Source organism: Panicum virgatum, chromosome 5K, assembly GCF_016808335.1.
Source record: "Panicum virgatum strain AP13 chromosome 5K, P.virgatum_v5, whole genome shotgun sequence".
Lineage (NCBI taxonomy): Eukaryota > Viridiplantae > Streptophyta > Magnoliopsida > Poales > Poaceae > Panicum > Panicum virgatum.
This window is the reverse complement of record NC_053140.1, coordinates 3,770,581-3,791,819: the sequence shown is the minus strand read 5'-3', so window position 1 is coordinate 3,791,819 and position 21,239 is coordinate 3,770,581. Positions and strand designations below refer to the sequence as shown.

General features: G+C 45.9%; 1 protein-coding gene across 1 annotated transcript; it reads right to left on the bottom strand.

The window, feature by feature from the left end:
- Positions 1-833: 833 nt before the first annotated feature.
- On the bottom strand, positions 834-20,700 carry LOC120709427. Its single transcript, XM_039995059.1, has 4 exons — positions 20,353-20,700; positions 19,593-19,779; positions 18,782-18,911; positions 834-1,293 (listed from the first exon to the last, which is right to left on the bottom strand). Exons 1-4 carry the CDS (start codon positions 20,698-20,700, stop codon positions 834-836), a joined length of 1,125 nt encoding a protein of 374 aa, XP_039850993.1.
- Positions 20,701-21,239: the final 539 nt, after the last annotated feature.

The following is a 21,239-nucleotide window of genomic DNA, read 5'->3' as shown; positions in this document are numbered from 1 at the left end:
CTAAAACTATTTATTTTTTTATGGTAAGCTTATTGACCCAAAATATGGTTCCATATTAATTTTTAGAATTGTTTCACCAAATTAAGATTTTATTATAATTATTATGTGGTAATTTGGAGAAAGAAGTTTGAATTATCACTAATAAGCTTATGAATATTTCATCTATCTCCAAGACACGGGCTAGAATGAAATATAGTGTAATTTAAGACAGATGGAAACATGACTTTGAACTGCAAACAATCTCTAGTTTTATTATTTATGATTTAAGTTAGTACAAAATCTTAAATACTATAGTGTTATTCTATAATAGAAATTGTCTACAATTTTTATTCCTATCCCACCATGCCAAAAGCGGGAGCTTCAATTTTTCACAGCCCACCACCTACTGTAGCATCTACCGCCTAACTGCCACCGACATGTGGTCCCCTTCTCAAACAGACCCCACTCATCATACGCTTGGCAGGCGGCGAAGTTTGGTCGAAAGACCTCACCTTTCTGTCTCCATGCGGCAAACCAAAGCGAATCCCGCCAGGCCAAAAACACCGCCACAAGAAATTGACTCTCGTGCCCCTGTGGTGACCAAATTTACATACACCATGGGAGGGTAACCTGGTAATTTGCGACCGCACTACCCGTACTCAATTACAAGATGCACCAGTGCCACCTGCATCTCATCCCCTCAGTTCGGCCAAACCCAAGTTCACCTCCCGCCGCCGCCTCCCGCCACTGCCGCCGCAGCTAATCCACTGCCCCAACCACCGTCTAGGATCACATCGGCGCCGCTCTGTTTCAAGAAACGCAAGGGCGCCGCTCCGTCATCGTGGGAGGTCATCCTACTCGCGGAGGGAGAGGCGGGCGAGGGCGAACCTGGCGGCGGCGTGCTTAGCCTGGCTGAGAGTGCTGTCGCCGCGGGCGACCGCTGACCCCAGCCGTAGCACTCCCCCCAAACACCTCACCCGGCCTCTGTCTCCACCTCCAGCCGCGCCCTCCTCGCTCCCCTCCCCGGCGCCAGATCCAGTCGTGACGGAGGTGACCCTGCGCCGGCGGCGAGGTGATCCTGTCTCTCTCTTCAGATCTGCGCTGGCCCCAACCCCGAACCCGGCTGCCCTGCTGTGCACCGCGGGCCCAGCCACCCTGTTACGCTTCGCTCCCCGCAGAGCGGGGCGCTGCTGCGGGAAGCGTCGTTCCCCAGCGTCGCGCCCGTCAGCGGGCCCGACCGCGCGCCGCACCCTGCAGTAGGCAGTTGCCGTGGGAGCGCCGGTCCCTGTAGCCGGCCGGACCGCGCGGCACATCCTGCAGTAGGCCAGCAACGACCTCCATTAGTGGACCATCGGCAGTGTGTCAGTGAGGACTCGGTGGTCAGTTTCCTTCCTTCCCTCCCTTTCCCTCCCTGCAAAGCCGATCTGCTACCTCCTTTCCTTTAGGCTTCTACGAACCACCTGAAGGAGACCAACAATATCCTCGTCATCTCCTTCCTTGAAGTGGAACCTATGTTGAGGTAAACCAAACCATGCCCTGCACATGTTTGTTATTTTGCTCAAGTGAATTTTCAGTGCTAGCTTTTCCACATTACTTTCCTGTAGATACATACATGAAGGCTTGGATTAATTTATTAATTCTTGGATGTGTAGATTCTATTTGTTTGATTACATCCGACCATTGGATTGTTAGTATGACCTGACTACTTGTGTTTAAGTTAAATTAATCATGCATTTGAAATCAGATACTGAGCCAATAGGACACATTTTGCTTCACCTTAGGTAGCACAGAGGAAGTGAGTACCAGAACTCATAATACAAAACTTATAATGCAGAAATAGAGCTGGTCATGTGGCTCCATTGTAAACATTGTTTCTTCTTTCAAAACTATTTCAAGGCAGCTATGGGCAAAAGACCAAAGGTGTCATAACTGTCTTGCTACAACAACCACTTTAGCAAAATTTCCTGTTATATCTTGCATAGTTTAGCAGACATTGACTTATAAACAGAGCTTAAAAGTATGCCTCTTCCTACTTCTCTCTGCTTTTTTTGTGACTCGTTAGCTCGCTAGACTGGCTGCTGCTCAGCTTGGCTCAGCTCGATCCAATTTCTAATTATGCAATTAGGAGCCGAGCTCGACTTTATGCTTGTTAGTACAAACCTTGAAGATTATAATTATGCAATTTGCGGCGAACAGTTTGAAGAAACCTTGGAGCATCTCTTCATTCACTGCAGTTTTGCTTCGCAGTGCTGGTGTACACTTGAATTTAGATCCTTTGCAAATTTTGGAAGGCTTCAGGGCAATTCTACAAGTATCATTCTTCACGGAGATTTTCAAGTGAAGTACAACTTTGCAATGGTTATCCACCCCCCGCACGGCCGCCCCCTGACCCATCCACGGCGGGCACCGCATGCGCTGCGGCACCTCACGTGCTCGGTACGTGCGCGTGCATGTCCGGCTCGCTCGCAAGTGGACAAGCCACCACGGGCGGCCCCGGGTGGGGTTGCTGCTCGTGGTGGTGGCGCCACGCTGCAGCGTCGCAAACGAATCCAACAACGTACGTAGATCCTCCTACAACTAGTGCCAGGCTACCAGCTGCACGCCGAGCTCGGCCTGGGTGTCATGTACGGGTGGGGGGATATTTTCGAGCGGCCAACGTGGCAACTTTTTTTTTTTTGACAACGGACATCTATCAAACGTCAGGGACAATGTACAGAGGAGAGGTTCAGAGAACCCCAGGATGCTTGACAAGCACATGTCACAGGCCCGCGGCAACTTGGCGACCCAAGTTGGCCTTCCTGTGGGTATGGTGGTTGGTTGGTTCATGGCTTGTCCGTTAGCAAGGCGGCGCCGGATCGACTTGAGAAGGTTCCAGCACTCTCGCTAGACCGGAGGAGCGGCCACAGCGCCGCTACGCGTGGTCCACCGCTCCGATCGCTGAAGCAACGGCGGGGGCTCGACTGTCGCCTCTGTCGCCGTCGTCCCGTCGGGGTCGAGCCTCCCAAAGGCTACGGCTTCGCTTCAGCGTGCCTGCTGGCGGCTGCCTGCCTGCAGGGAACCAACACCGGCCGAGCGGAGAACGACGAGCGAGCCGCGAGCCTCCGTCGTCAGCCGGAGACGGAGGCATGCACGACGCAACGGCAAGAGCACTGCGCAGAGTCGACGGAGAAGCTCGCATACCTGCAGCGACGGCTATCTACTCGTACGCATGCATCGATGCTGCAGCCACCTGGTGCACAGGTGCAGTGGTGGGAGCGGACCTGAGCGGTGGCTTTCCCCCCCCCCCCCCCCCCCCCCCCCCCCCCGATTTTAACCCGGGGATGGCAGCCGGCAGGACTGTTTACCCGAGAAGGAAAGGTCGCCGCGGCGCGGGGCCAGCGGCAGCAGACAGGATTCGGGGACGGGATTTTCTCACGTGACGGCGACGTGCCCCCTCCCTGTTGCCGCGCTCTGCAAGTAGCCACGGCGCGGATGCGGATAACCACCGTGAGTCACCGGCGCCACCGCCTTCCTGGACGCGGTCCTGCTGCATGCCGCCGCTGCCGCGCGCCCGTCACCCCGGGCCGGGCCTATCCCCCACCCCCCGGCCCGGCCGTGTGGTTTGTCGGATATCTAGCGGCAGCCCGTTCACGCCCTCAGGTTGGTTGCGCGGCCGGTAATTCGATTCAGCCCCCTGGCAAGTGCGCCGGTAATCTGGGTGGCGGAGCGTGCGTCAGACGGGTGCAGAGGAAGGATCGAGATCGGAGCACCGACCTCATATTCTTCTTATCAAAAAGATATACAGTGCACCTTAACTCCTAAATACCATAAAACTAGTAAGGTGGCCCGCGCTAATAGCGCGGGTATATCTAGGTTTTTCATTTTACATATTTTTATCGCAAACGGTAAAAGGAGATAATTAGTCGCGTGGAAAGGGTTAATCAGATCTAATCAGAACGAGTAACCACGCCATCCAAAACTGAATCCTCATTGTTCCTAGCGCTTCCTCGGTGCTTGAACATCATATGCGACGATGTTTCTCGGCGCCTCTTTGAATTAATGTGTATTGATTTAGACCGTTGGGTAGGTACGTAAGAACCAAGTGTAGATTTTTATGTTTTGTTTCTATATTTGTCTGAACTAATATAGATGGTTCGATATTTTAAAATCTAATAGTTGAGATTTTTTCTTTTTATATTTAATATGATTTAATGTAGATTGTTATATATTTATAAAATCTTATTGTGTTTATTTTTTCTTTTATATTTGATATGATTTGGTATAAACCGTTAGATCATGATGCTGTTGGCTGGCGAGGGTACCAGCTTGCCTCTGAACGCCGACGGCCTTCACGTTGTGATAGGAGCGTGCGACGCATTTGATTCTATATTTATATATTTTAATATAGATGGTTATATATTTTTAAAATCCAGCAGTTAAGATCTTCTGAATTTTTTATATTTAATATAAACCGCTATATGTTCATAAAATCTTATAGTGTTTGTCTTTTATTTTATATTTGATATAATTTAATTTAGACTGTTAGAGCAATTGTGCTTTTTTAAAATCCAGCAGTTAAGATCTTCTGAATTTTTTATATTTAATATAAACCGCTATATGTTCATAAAATCTTATAGTGTTTGTTTTTTATTTTATATTTGATATAATTTAATTTAGACTGTTAGAGCAATTGTGCTTTTGTCTTAGGCGAGGGTGCTAAGCTGCCTCTTAACACTGATGCTTACCGTGCTGTTATGGTAGCGTGCAACGTATTGGGCGAGACGAACATGGTGGCCTCGCGTTCAAGCTGTTGGTCTTGTAATGGTACCCTTTTAACACCTACGTAGAGATATACGCCATTGTTTGCGACGCGTTGGGATTGGCTGGCAGAGTCCTGGATGCTCTGCGGTGCATGTGCTATGCCTGATGGAAGCAGACGGGCTCTCGCCCAACTCTGCGATCTACAAATCTATTATATTATCTATATGATTTAATATAGATGGATTTAATATGAGCCGTTAAATATTTATAAAATCTAAGGGTGAAGGAGGGCTTTTATTATTTTAGTTTAACGTGGCAATATGATTTAATATAAATTGTTGGATGTTCATAAAATCCAACGGTGAAATGCTTTTCTTTTTTACAAATCACAAACTTCAAAGTAAGACTAAGAATGCCTGAGCCTCAATCAAAATATATGTGCATGTGTGAATTCCCGCTTATCTAATTTGTGAGATTTTAAATGCCTCGCCATCGTTGGTATATTCTATTATTATTTATTTGAAAAGGGTATATGTTTTGCATTGGTACTATCGTGGTATATTCTATTATCATTTATTTGAAAAGGGTATTTTTAAAACTATCAAAATAGTAGTCTCGCCCCTTTGGCTGTGAGCCTGTGACATATCCAATCCGTGTGGGACTTTGATTTTGATCCATAGTCCGTTTTGTGCACGCTTTCTCATCTCTCTTTTTTGTCTCAAATATTGTAGAGTCCGGATGCATCGAGGATAAATATGAAGAAAAAGGATCTGGTATCTTAACCGTTAGATGCTCATAATATCCAACGGTATAGGGCTTTTTCTTTTCCCGTTTAATGTGGCAATATAATTTAATATAGACCGTTGGATGTTTATAAAATCCAACGGTGGAGAGCTTTTCTTTTTTAGATTAACGTGGTAATTTCTAGATCCTCTCGGCGAACGTGGTGGCTTCTTTTAACATTCAAATATTTATATAATAGATACGTATTCGTAGAAATAATAAAATACTCAGTGCCGTCTTCATCTTCTCCTCGTGCTTCTCAGCCTCATCCTCTCTCTCTAGTTTCTCTCTCTCAATCTCAGGAGAGAATCAGGACCACGACCACCCCCGAGCCGACGACTAGCCCACATGCCGCCGGCGGTGGCAGCCAGCGGTGACCGGCCTTAATTTTTGCAATTTAGTTCTTTTCACGAAAGAATTTCACATATGTGTCTTTTTTTAACTTTTTGCAGAAATAGAATCTAGGGTCGGCGCTGTAATATGTGGCGCCGAGATAACACGTCTTGAATATAACGGACAAGCAATATAGTGAATCTTCGAACTTGCCTTTAATATTTTCGGATCTTTTTAGGAGACTAGAATACTGTGAACCATACATCAAATATAACGGTAAGAATTAAGAAATAAAAACTGCATTACACAATATAAACCATATGAATTACATCATAATACAACATTATTGAAACACACATCAGACATGCAGTGGCATGGCAGAACCCGTTGCAACTACGGTAAACAGATTCTGAACTAAGTTAACATGCCTTAGGTAATTTAAAAAAAACACACAACAAACACAACGATACAGCATGTCATTATCCATACATATCCATACATAACGAAATGTAATTATCACATACAGATCGGAATACATATTCATACATCTGGTTCAAATACATATGCACACATAACGAAATCTAGACGCGACGGGCTCCAAAATCCGGAGGCAATCCATCGGTGGGATTTCCAGAAGGTCCAACCTTAGCACCATCATTATCTTCTTGTATTTTAGGGCACTACTTGTAAGTGTGACCATCTGCTCCACACAGGTTGCATCGTTTTTTCTTCTTTCCTGCCTCAGACTCATCCATTCCGTTACGGATACGAAGTGTCTGCCATCGACCTACCCCTCTCCTAGCATCTGAATTGGGAATGTACATTGGAGAGATATTTGGTGTAGTGAATGATCCCAGACTGCCTATGCCATATATCTCATGGCCCCAAGTGTGCACAGCGGTTTCTTTTCTGTAATATTCTGAAACAAAAACCCCAGGATCCAACCCAAATTCTGAACATGCCGCAATGACATGGGAGCATGGTAAGTGAAGAAGCTGTGGCTTTTTACATCTGCAAAAAACTTTGCCTTCCGGTGTTATCAAGCAATCCTGAACGACCCTTTGCCTGCGGACACCCCGTCATGTCAAGGCTCAGAGAGAGTGAGAAACAGCTTCTTCATCTCCGCTGCAAAAGAACTGGATTCTCAAGTGTTGGCCACCATGTAATCTGCATTGGCATGTTCTTTGAGAGAAGATAAACTTAAATACAGGAGACTCACAAAAGAACAGTGCTACTGCATTTTGCAAAGAGAAGAAACTCAAATAGTCTCTTGTTTAGTTGCATAATTCAAAATTCCAAAAAAAAAAAAATCCGGCACCTGCATAGAGACTTAAATCTAGACGAAATAAAAAACGCATTGCATAATAACTGGGTAGTTATAAAGGTGGTTTTCGGGTCTGTCAAGAAGCATGCTGTGAGACATAGTCGGTCAAGATGGGGTTTGCCCCTCTCTACAAGAGAGATATCTCTGGGCCCCTCGAGTGATTCGGATCAAGAAATGCATGGCCATACTAGGGTTAAGAGTTAACCAAGGATTCTGAATCATAGGATCGAGAAAGAGTGGTCGGCTTCAAGCAAGACCAGATATCGTGAGGCAAAGGGAACATCATGTATATGATATTGTGGCGGCTCGTCTGATATGATCTTTGTGTGCGTATAGGAGTTGACATGTCTTGATAGAGGCCACTGTCTACTATTGGGCCGAGTAAGAGTACTCGGGCCATGTCTATTCGCATGTGAGCCCATAGGATTACACACTTAAGGGAAAGAAGCCTGATAAGGACGAGATCCGAATTAGACTGGGCTTAGGTGCACTAATGGGCCTTTTAGGCCCAAAAGGGGGCGCCTAAGGTGGGGCCCAAGGCAGCCCACCTAAGGGGATATATAAACAGATGGGGGGTGCCTAAAAACCCCTAATCGGTGCTACAGTACCACGCATGAACATTACCACGCGGGTGAACAGTGCGCGCTACAGTAGCCGCCGTGAATAGTGCCGCCCCTCCTGTGCGCCAAGCCCTAGGTCGCCTTCACGGATCTAGCAGTACGGATCGCGACGCTTCTTCCCGTACGTGTGGATACCTTGGAGGTGCCGCATCTGCTGCACAAGGACGAGCCGTTCGAGAGGAGGTTCATGCAACTGCACTGCCGGCTTCCATCTGCACTACACCGACGCGCTGCAGAAGTTCCGCAACCGCGCGTCTAGTGGTAATCCCGTGATCTATAACTGCAGTAATTCTGTTTTATGTGGCAGAAAATTTTTGTTTCTGCTACCCCATATTCATACAGCGGTATCAAGAGCCAGTGCTGTCTCGTTATATATTCGGATATGTGCATATGGAGATATGCGTAGTTTCAGATCGATCTATGACCTAGTTTCGTAATCTAGCTGCGAAGGTCGTGCAATGACATACTCCTACCGGTCGGTTTTCCGCCATCGGAGTTAAGTGATGCACATAAACCCGGTCGCTGCGATTAGAGATCAATGTGATTGGTCGAATCAAAACTTAGGGCATAAACCAAATGCATGAGATGCATAGGGCAGTAGATTGGATCTACTGCAAATTCTGTTTTTTTACAAAAGTGTGTTTTAATGTAAAACAGTCATAACTTTTGCATACAAACTCGGATTGAGGCGAATTTTATATCGATTTGTATCAACAGAAAAAGTTAGAATTGGTTCATAACAGCATTGCTGTTTTCGCGATATTTAGATTTGCGAAATTCGGCCCAGAAGATAGAGTTTTTGGCGATTTAAGTTCGAACATCGGAATCGCATAACTCTGTTTTGCAGGTTTTGTGATCGGTATGGCCCCTATGTGTATGTGATGCATGTGTGTAATTATTTCATGACCTGCGTGTCGTGATTATGACAATTCGGCCGGAGCCATATGAATTGTTGCATTTGATGTAATGGCCTGCGTGACAATCTGTGATGATCCAAGTCGTGAATGTAATTTTATTTACTAGCTATTAGGTGTAATAGCAAGTTGTAGTTTTTGGAGTTTTCATCACATGAAGAATGGTGCACATGTACATGGAGATAGAGATCAACATGATGAACAAGTTCCATGAAGATGGAGATCTACATGGCGAACAAGTTCTATGGAGATGGAGATCACCATGAGAACAAGAGACATACTGATTCACAATTACGTGCTTGCCGTTCTTGACGTTTTACTACTACGTGCGTCATAGTAGAAGTAGAATGACCCCTCACAAATTTCGAGCTATCATGCCCTACCAACTAAACCTTGCACTGTCCCATGTCTTGTACGATTGGTGGTGGGTCTATGAAATTGGGGCACCACTGGTTTTCCTTGACTAGACAGGCTGTATCGGATACATGCACGCATAAAGGGTTGGTTAGCTTGACAAGGTCATCTTAATGGTTAAGGACCTTGGGGCATAAAGGTTGGGAGCGAGACATGGAGATGTCACCCAAGAATAAGAGTCATATGAGATATGATTAGCAAGAGTTGCTTACCGATCTAACTCGCCTTCTAGCGGTGATGCAAAAGCTCACTAGTGAACGTGTTAGTTGTGGGTCTTGAATCACTAAGAATCAACAGAGGGATATTGATTTTAGTGGGAGGAAATTCTATTAAATTGTTTAATGTCGTTTACTCCATCATGAATACTTTTGTCTTAGTATTTTGTATTATTATTTTGTTGTAGATCAATGGCCCAAAACCAACCTTTTGCTTTACGTTCCGTACTTGAGAGCAACAAATTGAATGAGACAAACTACGCGGATTGGATCCGCAACCTGAGAACTGTTCTCAGGGCAGCTAACAAGGAAGATGTTCTAGATAACCCATCACTAGTAGGGCCGCATGTAATCAAGATGGTTGGTTACACACAGAGGTTGGAGAAGCTAGGCTTCCCACTTGGCTAAGAGTTGGCCACTGACTTCATTCTTGCCTCTTTGCCTCCGAGCTATGGAAATTTCGTCTCGAACTACCTCATGCACGGGCCTGAGAAGGGCTTGAATGAGTTGTGCGGCATGCTCAAAACGGCAGAGAGTGACATCAAGAAAAGCACAGGTGTCGGCCATGTGATGGCTGTCCAGAATAAGCCTACTTTCAAGAAGAAAAGTTCTTCTTGGAAGAAGAAGAAGGGCAAGGCTAAGGTTGCGAACCCCAAGCCAAACCCTACACCCAAGGCTAAACCTGGACCAGCTGCAGACAAGGAGTGCTTTCATTGTCACCTGCCAGGACACTGGAAGAGGAACTGCAAGCTATACCTAGACTCGTTGAAGAATCGTTCTTCCACTTCAGGTACGCTTGTTGTTCATATTACAGAAATATTTCTCGCTGACTCTTATGTTAATTCTTGGGTGTTTGATACCGGATCGGTTGCTCACATATGCAATTCGATGCAGGGACTAACAAAGAGTAGAAGCGTTGAAAGAGGAGAAGTTGACTTCTGCGTCGCCAATAATGCAAGAGTTGCTGCTATGGCCGTCGGGACGATGCAACTTCACCTACCATCAGGATTTGTTTTGGAGCTTAATAATTGTTATTTTGTTTCTAGTTTGAGTCGAAACATTGTGTCTCCTTCATGTTTGATGAAGGACGGTTATTCTTTTGCGAGTGAAAACAATGTTTGTGTGATCTCTAAGAATAATATGTTTGTGACTTTGGCGTCCATTAAGAATGGGCTATTTATTTTAAATCTTGATGATTCTCCTGTCTGTAATATAAGTACTAAAAGGCCTCGGCTAAATGATTTGAATTCTACCTACATGCCAGAGGAGGATATCAATACTTCATTACTTTTACTGATGACTTAAGTAGATATGGCTATGTCTACTTGATGAGGCATAAGTATGAAATCTTTGAAAAGTTCAAGAAATTTCAGAAAGAAGTTGAAAATCAGTGTGGCAAGAAGATTAAAGCCTAGCGATCTGATCGTGGGGGTGAATATCTAAGTCACGAATTTAGCGATCATTTGAAGAGTTGCGGAATTGTTCCACAACTTAAGCCGCCTGGAATGCCTCAAAGGAATGGGGTTTCCGAGCGACGTAATTGAACTCTGTTGAACATGGTTCGATCAATGATGAGCCAATCGGACTTACCATTGTCATTTTTGGGGTAATGCTTTAGAAACAACAGCTTTCACACTGAACATGGTGCCGTCAAAATCCGTAGACAAGACACCATATGAGATATGGACTGGCAAGACTCCCAGTTTGTCTTTTCTAAAATTTTGGGGTTGTGAAGCATTTGTCAAACGACTCCAGTCTGACAAGCTTGTACCCAAATCGGATAAGTGCATATTTGCGGGATACCCAAAGGAGACCTTAGGGTATTGCTTCTACAATCGATCTGAGGGCAAAGTGTTTGTCGCTCGGAACAGAGTTTTCCTAGAAAAAGAGTTTCTCAAAGGAGAGAAAAATGGAAGAACGGTGCAACTCGAAGAAGTTCGAGATGAGCCAATAGTACAAGACTCTACAAGTGACGCTAATGTAGCTGAACAAGTTGAGATACCTATGGCAATAGAAGCACCTTCGCAACCACGAAGGTCAGCAAGGCTCCGCGCAACGAGGGAATTATTATTGTTAGACAATGATGAACCTGCGACATATGCAGAGGCGATGGCAGACCCTGACTCCGAGAGATGGCAAGATGCCATGAAATCCGAAATAGAATCCATGAAGGAAAATCAAGTTTGGAACTTGATAGACCCGCCTGATGGTGTGAGAACCATAGAGTGCAAATGGATCTATAAGAAGAAGAAAGATATGGATGGAAATATTCACATCTATAAAGCTTGACTTGTCGCAAAAGGTTTTCGACAAGTTCAAGGAGTTGACTACGATGAGACTTTCTTGCCCGTAGCGATGCTTAAATCTGTTCAGATTATTCTAGCTATTGCTGCATATTTCGATTATGAAATATGGCAGATGGATATCAAAACAGCTTTCCTCAATAGAAATCTGACCGAGGACGTGTATATGATGCAACCCGAGGGTTTTGTCGATCCGACCAATGATGGAAAGATATGCAAGGTTCAAAAATCCATTTATGGACTAGAGCAAGCATCTCGGAGTTGGAATATTCGTTTTGATGAAGTAGTCAAAGGGTTTGGCTTCATTAAAAATGAAGAAGAAGCTTGTGTTTACAAGAAGGAAAGTGGGAGCTCTGTTGTATTTATAATCCTATATGTAGATGACATACTGCTGATTGGAAATAATATTCTTATGAGAAATAATTTTTTTGATGAAGGATTTAGGAGAAGCAGCATACATACTGGGCATCAAGATCTATAGAGATAGATCAAAGAGGCTTATAGGATTAAGCCAAGATACTTACATTGACAAAGTGTTGAAGCGGTTCAACATGGAAGAGGCAAAGAAAGGGTTCTTGCCTATGTCACATGGCATACATCTTAGCAGGACTCAGTGTCCTACGACGACTGATGAGCAAGAGCGCATGAGCAAAGTTCCATATGCCTCAGCAATTGGATCTATCATGTATGCAATGATAAGTACACGCCCAGATGCTTCTTATGCTCTTAATGTTACGAGCAGGTACCAGTCAGATCCAGGTGAGAGTCACTGGACAGCTGTGAAAAACATCCTCAAATACTTGAGAAGAACTAAGGATGTGTTTCTAGTCTATGGAGGTGAGGAGGAGCTCGTTGTAACTGGATACACTGATGCTAGCTTCCAAACAGACAAAGACGATTCAAAGTTTCAGTCCGGTTTCGTGCTCAAAGTAAATGGTGGTGCGGTTAGCTGGAAGAGTTCCAAGCAAGAGACAGTGGCCGATTCTACAATAGAAGCCGAGTACATCGCAGCTTCGGAAGCTGCGAAGGAAGGTGTTTGGATAAGGAAGTTCCTTATTGAGCTTGGTGTGTTCCCTAATGCCTCAAGCCCGCTGGATCTCTACTGTGACAACAGTGGAGCTATTGCGCAAGCCAAAGAGCCAAGGAATCACCAGAAGAGAAAACACGTTATGCGGCGATTTCATCTCATTCGAGAGTTCATCGATCGTGGTGAGATCAAGATATGCAAAATACACACAGACCTGAACATTTCAGATCCGTTGACAAAAACTCCTTCCACAGCCCAAGCATGAAAGGCACACAAGAGCAATGGGTATTAGATACATTTTAGATTGACTCTAATGCAAGTGGGAGACTGTTGGAAATATGCCCTAGAGGCAATCATATTTCCTTGTATTCATGGTTAATAAAGTGTACCTTGAATATTTATGGATGACAACTTGTATTGATTAATGCTTATGTGAAGTATTTGTGAAACTCTATACTTGTATGAATATTCTAAAATATTCCTAGTCGGAGTTCATGTGAGGACACACATGAATATTAGACTAGCACATATATTAGTTGATTGACTACGTTTCACAAGTCATGGACATGGAGATGTCAAACTAATAATGTGGGCTCATGTGAGACATCAGATTGAATTGACCCAACACGAGATGATGACTTCTCATTACACAATATGTACACTGTGTCCTAAGACCTGAGATCGTCGTATGTACTCAAGATGTGAACCGACTTACTTAGGAGCCATCAAACGCTGCACCGTAACTGGGTAGTTATAAAGGTGGTTTTCGGGCCTGTCAAGAAGCATACAGTGAGACATAGTCGGTCAAGATGGGGTTTGCCCCCTCTCTACAAGAGAGAGATATCTCTGGGCCCCTCGAGTGATTCGGATCAAGAAATGCATGGTCATGCTAGGGTTAAGAGTTAACCAAGGATTCTGAATCATAGGATCGAGAAAGAGTGGTCGGCTTCAAGCAAGACCAGATATCGTGAGGCAAAGGGAACATCATGTATATGATATTGTGGCGGCTCGTCTGATATGATCTTTGTGTGCATATAGGAGTTGACATGTCTTGCTAGAGGCCACTGTCTAGTATTGGGCCGAGTAAGAGTACTCGGGCCATGTCTATTCGCATATGAGCCCATAGGGTCACACACTTAAGGGAAAGAAGCCTGATAAGGATGAGATCCGAATTAGACTGGGCTTAGATGCACTAATGGGCCTTTTAGATCCAAAAGGGGGCGCCCAAGGTGGGGCCCAAGGCAGCCCACCTAAGGGGATATATAAACAGAAGGGGGTGCCTAAAAAACCACAATTGGTGGTACAGTACCCGCGTGTGAACAGTGCCATGCGAGTGAACAGTGCGCACTACAGTAGCCGCCGTGAATAGTGCCACCCCTCCTGTGCGCCAAGCCCTAGGTCGCCTTCACGGATCTAGCAGTACGGATCGCAACGCTTCTTCCCGTACGTGTGGATACCTTGGAGGTGCCGCATCTGCTGCACAAGAACGAGCCGTTCGAGAGGATGTTCACGCAACTGCACTGCCGGCTTCCATCTGCACTACACCGACGCGCTACAGAAGTTCCGCAACCGCGCGTCTAGTGGTAATCCCGTGATCTATAACTGCAGTAATACTGGTTTATGTGGTAGAAAATTTTTATTTCGGCTACCCCATATTCCTACAATATGTTCTTCTTGTAATTTCAGTTCTGGAATGTGTGGTGCTTACCTGAACTTCAAGATATTTGAATAATCGTTCCTGTCAATGAAAAGTTTTTTTTAAGGAGCCATCATAGTATTGATAGAGAAGAGACTGTCAATGAAATGTTGATTACTGTAATAAGTGACTGGAGTGGCAGTTCCTAAGGATTGTGGAAGTGCTATGATCTAGGATATTAGATAGTCGTTTCCATTCATTACATTCATGTGGTGGCTTCTGAAGAAGTCAGTTTTGAAACTTAGGATGGAGAAAGGTGCGGTATATCACTTCCAGATCATAGGCCGGGAATTATTTCCCGTATCTCCAGTGCAACAAGACATGTAATTGCTCACCTGTTAAGAAGCTGATGACATTGACAAGCCTGATGTTCCATTTGCACTTCTCCATAATTCATTTGTCGGTCGCCGGATTATGTTGTGCTGACGTGATGTTAATGGTTCACTTCTAATGGTTGCATTTGGTGTGCGGTGGCTATATAATTCGGACGCAAGCAACTTAAAGTAGCCTGAAGAAAGCTAATAGTTCTAGTTCATCATGTACCGTACAGCTGCGGACGCCGGACAGACGTGCCAAACGTATGCAGGTTGTGCCAGAAAAGCTGCAAGCAAAACGCGGAAGTTTGAACTGCGTGGAGCAAAATCTCGTAAGCGAAGTCCGAGCCGTGTTCGCGTATAAGCGAAGCGCTGCTGCTGCTGCTGCTGGCGGTCCCAAACAAGGTCTAAGTGGGTTAGCAGTCAGCTGCAAACCCGCAAAACAATTTTGCGGCAAGCTTTGTGGGCTGGTGGCCGGTCGCAACACGCCACGCCTGCACCGTGACCCGGCAGCTTGCCGGCCCATGTAATTTTAGCCCGGCCCCTCGGTGTTGGACGTCCGATACAGCCATTGCTCTGCTCAGGAAGTAGGTGCTGGAGTAGCTCGCGGAGAAGATAGGTTCCTTCAATTCGCCGCCCACAACACGACGGCGTAGTTCCGAGAAAGGGACGTGACGTGACAGGTTGAGATTCGATAGAGAGGCGATGGAGGAGGATTTGTCGCGATTAATTATTGTCGTGAGATTCGTCGTGAAAAATTGTATTATCTTTGAAAAAGTTTTACAAACAGATTTTATTGACTCAATTTAATTATTTTATGCATGCGAAATTTTTTTCTCAACTTGTGTGCACTAGAAATCCAAACAATGCCATTGACTCAATTTAGAGCAGCCAACACGATGAAGTGACGTCGGCTGACTGATGTGGCAAAACCGCGAAAGCAAGAAAGCCAAAACCTGCACGAGTTCCGACTTCGGAGATCTGGCCGTAACTGTTACTTCCTCCATCCGGTTCCTGTTGCAACACAGGCTGGCGGCTCCGGCTCAGGATCATCCGCAACATGATGAAGCTCCGCCGTTTGGTGTCAGGATACAAGTCCGCCGGAGAGGAAGAAGAAGCAATCGAGAGAAAGAATCAGAGGGAATCAGAGGATTTCCCAGATAGAATGTTTGTTATGTTCCTTTGTTATCCCTCATTCTCTACGCAACGAGTATTTAATTACTCCGGTCACAGGCCGGCCGGTAGGCCCAAATCCAACCCATCTCGTCTTTGGGCTTTACACTCAAATGGTTTACGGCCCAGTCGCCTTCCGCGTCGCCAGAGCGTGCTTAGCCACGAGAAGTCCTGACATTCCCCCGCCCTTGAAACCCGGCATGCCCCCAGGCCGGAGCAGAAGGAAAACGGTGACGCAAATCCTTTTAATCTTCCCAGGTAGCCAGTGTTGAAGGCATACCTGACCACTGGATCTTGACGCGAGGAACAACCGCGCCCGCATGTGCAACCAGCTTGTGGTCCAACACTGCCACTGGAGATACCTCAACAAACGGATCAGTACTGACAGAACTCAGATCAGAGCTAACCTGAATATCGGCAGGAATATGCTTCTTAAGTTAGGAAACATGCACCACGGGATGGATTTTGCAGTCAGGAGGAAGAGCTAACTTGTAAGCTACAGAACCCACTTTAGCCACAATCTTAAAGGGTCCAAAGAAGCGATAAGATAGTTTCTGATTACTGCGTGGCGCCACTGAGGATTGGATGTAGGGTTGAAGCTTCAGGTATACTGATTCGCCGACTGCAAAAGTTCTTTCACAACGGTTCTTATCAGCATGATGTTTCATGCGTTGCTGAGCACGCAGCAATTGCTGATGGATTAACTTGTTAAGTATGTTGCGTTCCTGTAACCAATCCTCCAAGTCTGGAGCCTGACAAGATGAAGGATCAGAGATACCCAGGTGGCGAGGGGACTGTCCATAGAGAACTTCAAACGTAGTTTTGCCCAATGCTGTGTGGAAAGCGGTGTTGTACCAGTACTCTGCTTGTGGAAGACAATCAAGCCACTTTCTGGGACACGCATTCACCAAGCATCTGAGAAAGTTCTCCAAACATTGGTTCAAACGCTCGGTCTGACCATCAGTCTACGGATGGTAGGATGAGCTCATGAGGAGTTTTGTATCTGTTAAATGAAAAAGTTCTTGCCATACTCGACTGGTGAACACACGGTCTCTGTCAGAAACAATTGTTGAAGGGAGACCATGAAGTTTATACACGTGATTTAAGAAGGCTTGTGCCACCTGGAGAGCAGTGTATGGGTGAGACATTGGGATAAAATGTGCGTACTTGGAGAATTTGTCAATCACCACTAGGATCACTGTCTTGTTATGTGAGTTTGGAAGTCCTTCAATAAAATCCATACACACCACTTGCCAAGCTGCAGTTGGGACTCGCAATGGTTGCAAGAGTCCTGGGGGCTTGACATGCTCCACTTTAGCTTGTTGGCATACTGTGCAAGCTGCAACATATTTCTTGACATTATCCTTAAGTTGAGGCCAAGCAAACAATTGTTTGATTATCTGATAAGTAGCATTGGAACCAGAGTGTCCTCCTATTCTACTGTCATGCAGAGCTTGTAATATATGATTCTGAGCCACCTTGTTGTTACCAACCCAGACCCTTCCTTTATATCGGATCACACCATTCTGCAGCTGAAAGCCCTTGTCATTGGCAGGAGATAGACTGAGCTCAATTAAGAGTTGCTTGGTAAAATCATCATCAGCATAACCAGCCTGTAACTGTTCCAGCCAGGTGGGAGTACACAGAGAGACATCCATGAGAGTAGAAACAGGCCTTCTAGATAGGGAATCTGCAGCAGCATTGTTTATTCCTTTCTTGTATTGAATAGTGTAATCTAAATCCATCAACTTAAGCAAAGCCTTTTGCTGAATCTTGGTATGAATCTTCTGCTCAGTCAAGTGTAAGAGGCTTTTATGATCAGTACGAATAACAAAAGGTTGAGCCTGCAGATAGGTTCTCCACTTGTCAACAGCCATCAAAATGGCAAGACATTCCTTTTCATAAGTAGATAATGCTGCATTTCTGGGGCTAAGAGTCTGACTTAAGAAGGCAATGGGATGGCTATCCTGCATAAGTACTGCTCCCAAACCTGTCTCACTGGCATCAGTCTCTACTGTAAAGGACTTGTTGAATTGTGGTAAAGCTAAGACAGGAGCAGTTACCATGGCTTGCTTCAACAGGTCAAACGCTTCTTGAGTGGTGACAGACCAAACAAAGGGTGTACCTTTTCTGAGTAATAAGGTTAAGGGCCGACTGATCAAGCTATAATGTTTGATGAAACGATGATAATATCCAGTAAGGCCCAAGAGTCCCCTCACATCTTTAATGTTTGATGGAACTGGCCAGTCCTTGACAGCTTGGATTTTGTGAGGATCAGTAGAGACACCATTGCTGGAGATAACATGTCCCAGGTATTCTATACTATTCTGTGCAAATGAGCATTTGGATGGTTTGGCAAAAAGATTGTTGTCTGACAGAATCTGAAGTACAGCTGTTAGCAGACAAGCATGATCCTCCAATGTAGGTAAATAAATGAGAATATCATCCATGAATACTAATACCCTTTTCCTTAACAAGGGAGCAAACACCTCATTCATCAAGCCTTGAAAGGTTGCAGGCGCATTTGTCAAGCCAAAGGGCATCACCACAAATTCATACAAGCCTTGATGGGTACGAAATGTTGTCTTGTGGATATCTTGAGGGGCCACCCTGATCTGATGATAGCCTGAGCGTAAGTCCAATTTAGAAAACCATGCTGAACCAGCTAATTCATCAAGCAACTCTTCCACAATGGGCATGGGGTGTTTGTTCTTGACAGTGACAGCATTCAACTTTCGGTAGTCGATACAAAATCGCCATGAGCCGTCTTTCTTTCGTACCAATAAGACTGGGGAGGCAAAAGGACTAGAACTGGTCCGGATTAATCCTTTTTGCAGCATTTCTCTTAACTGTTTTTCCACTTCATCCTTTTGATCTGGTGGAAAACGATAAGGTCGAGCATTAACTGGTTGGGCACCTGGAAATAGGTCAATAGTGTGATCACACCCACGCTGTGGTGGTAGAGCAGTAGTGTCCTTGAACACATGAGGAAAGGTGTCCAACACTGTCTGAATCTTAGGAGGAACAACATCAGATGGAACTGGTTCAGACACAACTGCAATGGTATCCGACTGTCCTGCAGATAATGGTACACGTTGTAACTGGACAATATGTGTTAGTGCTTTCCTTTTGAGAAGACCCTTGAGCTTGTGACAGGCTATAGGTCGATAGTTTATGGTGTCAGGCTTCAGACCCTGCAACATGATACTCTTGCCCCGATGCATAAACCTCATTTTCTTCTGTTGCCAATGCACCCACATGGGGCTATGATCATCCCACCAATCAGCTCCCAAAATAATGTCAAAACTGCCCAAAGCTAAAACTCGCATATCCTGGGTGAAACAATGCCCCTGAGTCCACCATTGCAACTGTTGTACCAATCCAGAACAGCTAACTGAACCCCCATCAGCCACAACAAAATGTTCTGAAGATATCGGTGTCACAGACAATTTTTGCTGTTGGACCACCGATTCACTGATGAAAGAAGAAACACTCCCTGAGTCAACTAAAATAAGTACTTCTTGCTTACCAATGAAACCCTGCAACTGCATTGTTCTTCTTTTCTTTTGGGTTGGCACAGAAGCAGTAGATAAAGCCATGAGAGAAGAGTCCATTGGACTGCAGAGATCCCCATCATCAGAGGTATCACCATCAGAATGATCTAGGACTTCCAACAGTTCTTCAATGATGTGCAAAGGCACTTGTTGAGGGCATTGGTGTTGTTTACTCCACTTCTCACCACATTTAAAACAGAGACCCTTATCTCTACGATAAGCTTTAAGAAGATCCAGCTTATCATTGGGTTTGGAATCTTCAGATGACTTGGTGTCACTTTTCTGCTTCCCTTTGTCAGATGAATACCCAGACTTAATAAGAGATTTGACAGAACAGCCATTATCATTCTTGGATGGAAACTTCTTCTTGCTGAGCTCCAACTCCGATTCCTGCAAAAGTGCAAGAGCACTAGCAGTCTCCACATCTTTGGGACGGTGTAGGGTAATTGCAGAACGTATTTCATCTCTAAGACCATGCAGAAAATGAGTGACAAAGAAGACATGATCATAAGCCGGGTTGTAAAGCAAGATGTGGTGGGAAAGTTCTATGAACCTATTATAGTACTCCTCAACTGAGCCTGTCTGCTTAAGAGCATCAAATTGATTCATATGGGTTTGATATTGGTGACGATCAAAGCGATCACAAACTAAGGTGCAGAACTGGTCCCAATCTGAAACGCGCCCCTTACACTCGACAGAATGGAGCCAAGAGGCCGCTGTGCCCGAAAAATTCAGAGCGGCAAAATGAGTTTTCAAGGACTCACTCACCCCATAGACATCGAAATACATCTCACAACGATCTCTCCACAACCAAGGGTTTTCGCCGTCAAATTTGGGGAAATCTAGTTTGGGCAGAGGAGGTGAACGACCAAGAGAGTGGTGATCAAGACGATGAGGAGGCGGCTCAGGAAACATACCCGTGACCGGGTGTGGCGGATGGGATCTGAGAATCCCACCGCCAACATCCCGGTGGTGGTGGTCGACGTGGTGCCCGCTGGGCCGCTCCGAAGACGATGCAGATGGGTGCATGTCTTGGGGTGGAGCCAAATTGAGGTCGAATGGGTTGAAGTTGTGCGCGGACGGGTGCGGCGGTGCTGTCATCGGGCGAACGGGCTGCAGAGGTGGTCGCGAGGAGGAGGACGGCACTTGCTCCGAATGGTGTGGAGGCGGCGCTGTGTTGGTAGTCGAGGACAGCAGCTTGGCCATCGTCACGTCCGCGGTTGAGCGCCACTCCTCGAGGCCCGAAAGCTTGTCGAGCATCTTCGTCATCACGGCTACAAACCCGTCGAACCTCTTCATGAGCTCGTCCATGGAGGTAGTCATCTGCAACTCGAACCTCGTGGCCTTGCGCGGAGCCTGGGCACAGTTGAGTCACGTTCCTGCACTACAACCTAAGCGGCGCGATAGGGAGTGGGCGACGGCGCCGGAACGGCTAACCGACGCTATGCGGTGGCCGCCGCCGACTGGAAGTCGGTGGCGGGGCATGAGCGCCGAGCTCGGAAGAGGCACCGGCCAAGCGGCCGCACTATTGGGGAACGACACGGCGGCTGCAGGAACGGAACTGGAGTGGGAAAAAAATTTTGGCTCCCAGTCGAGAGGCTCGTGATACCAGATGTTAGGATACAAGTCCGCCGGAGAGGAAGAAGAAGCAATTGAGGGAAAGAATCAGAAAGAATCAGAGGATTTCCCGGATAGAATGTGTCACAGCCCAAGAAAAAAAAGAAGAAAATAAAAAATCCCTGCCGGGCCCACCCGTCAGCCTCTCCCTCTCCCTCTCCCTCCTCTCTGTTTTGCTCCGTGCGCCGCCCGCACGCGTCGCCGCCGCAGGTCCCCGGGCCACGCGCCGGCCA

Coding starts and splice junctions, on each gene's coding strand:
- LOC120709427 (XM_039995059.1), bottom strand. CDS start 20,700: ATGGACGAGCTCATGAAGAGGTTCGACGGGTTTGTAGCCGTGATGACG. Junction 18,912..19,592: donor AGCTTATCGTAGAGATAAGG/GTCTCTGTTTTA, acceptor CATTATCTGCAG/GACAGTCGGATACCATTGCA. Junction 1,294..18,781: donor GCTCTACCACCACAGCGTGG/GTGTGATCACAC, acceptor GGCCTACTGCAG/GATGTGCCGCGCGGTCCGGC.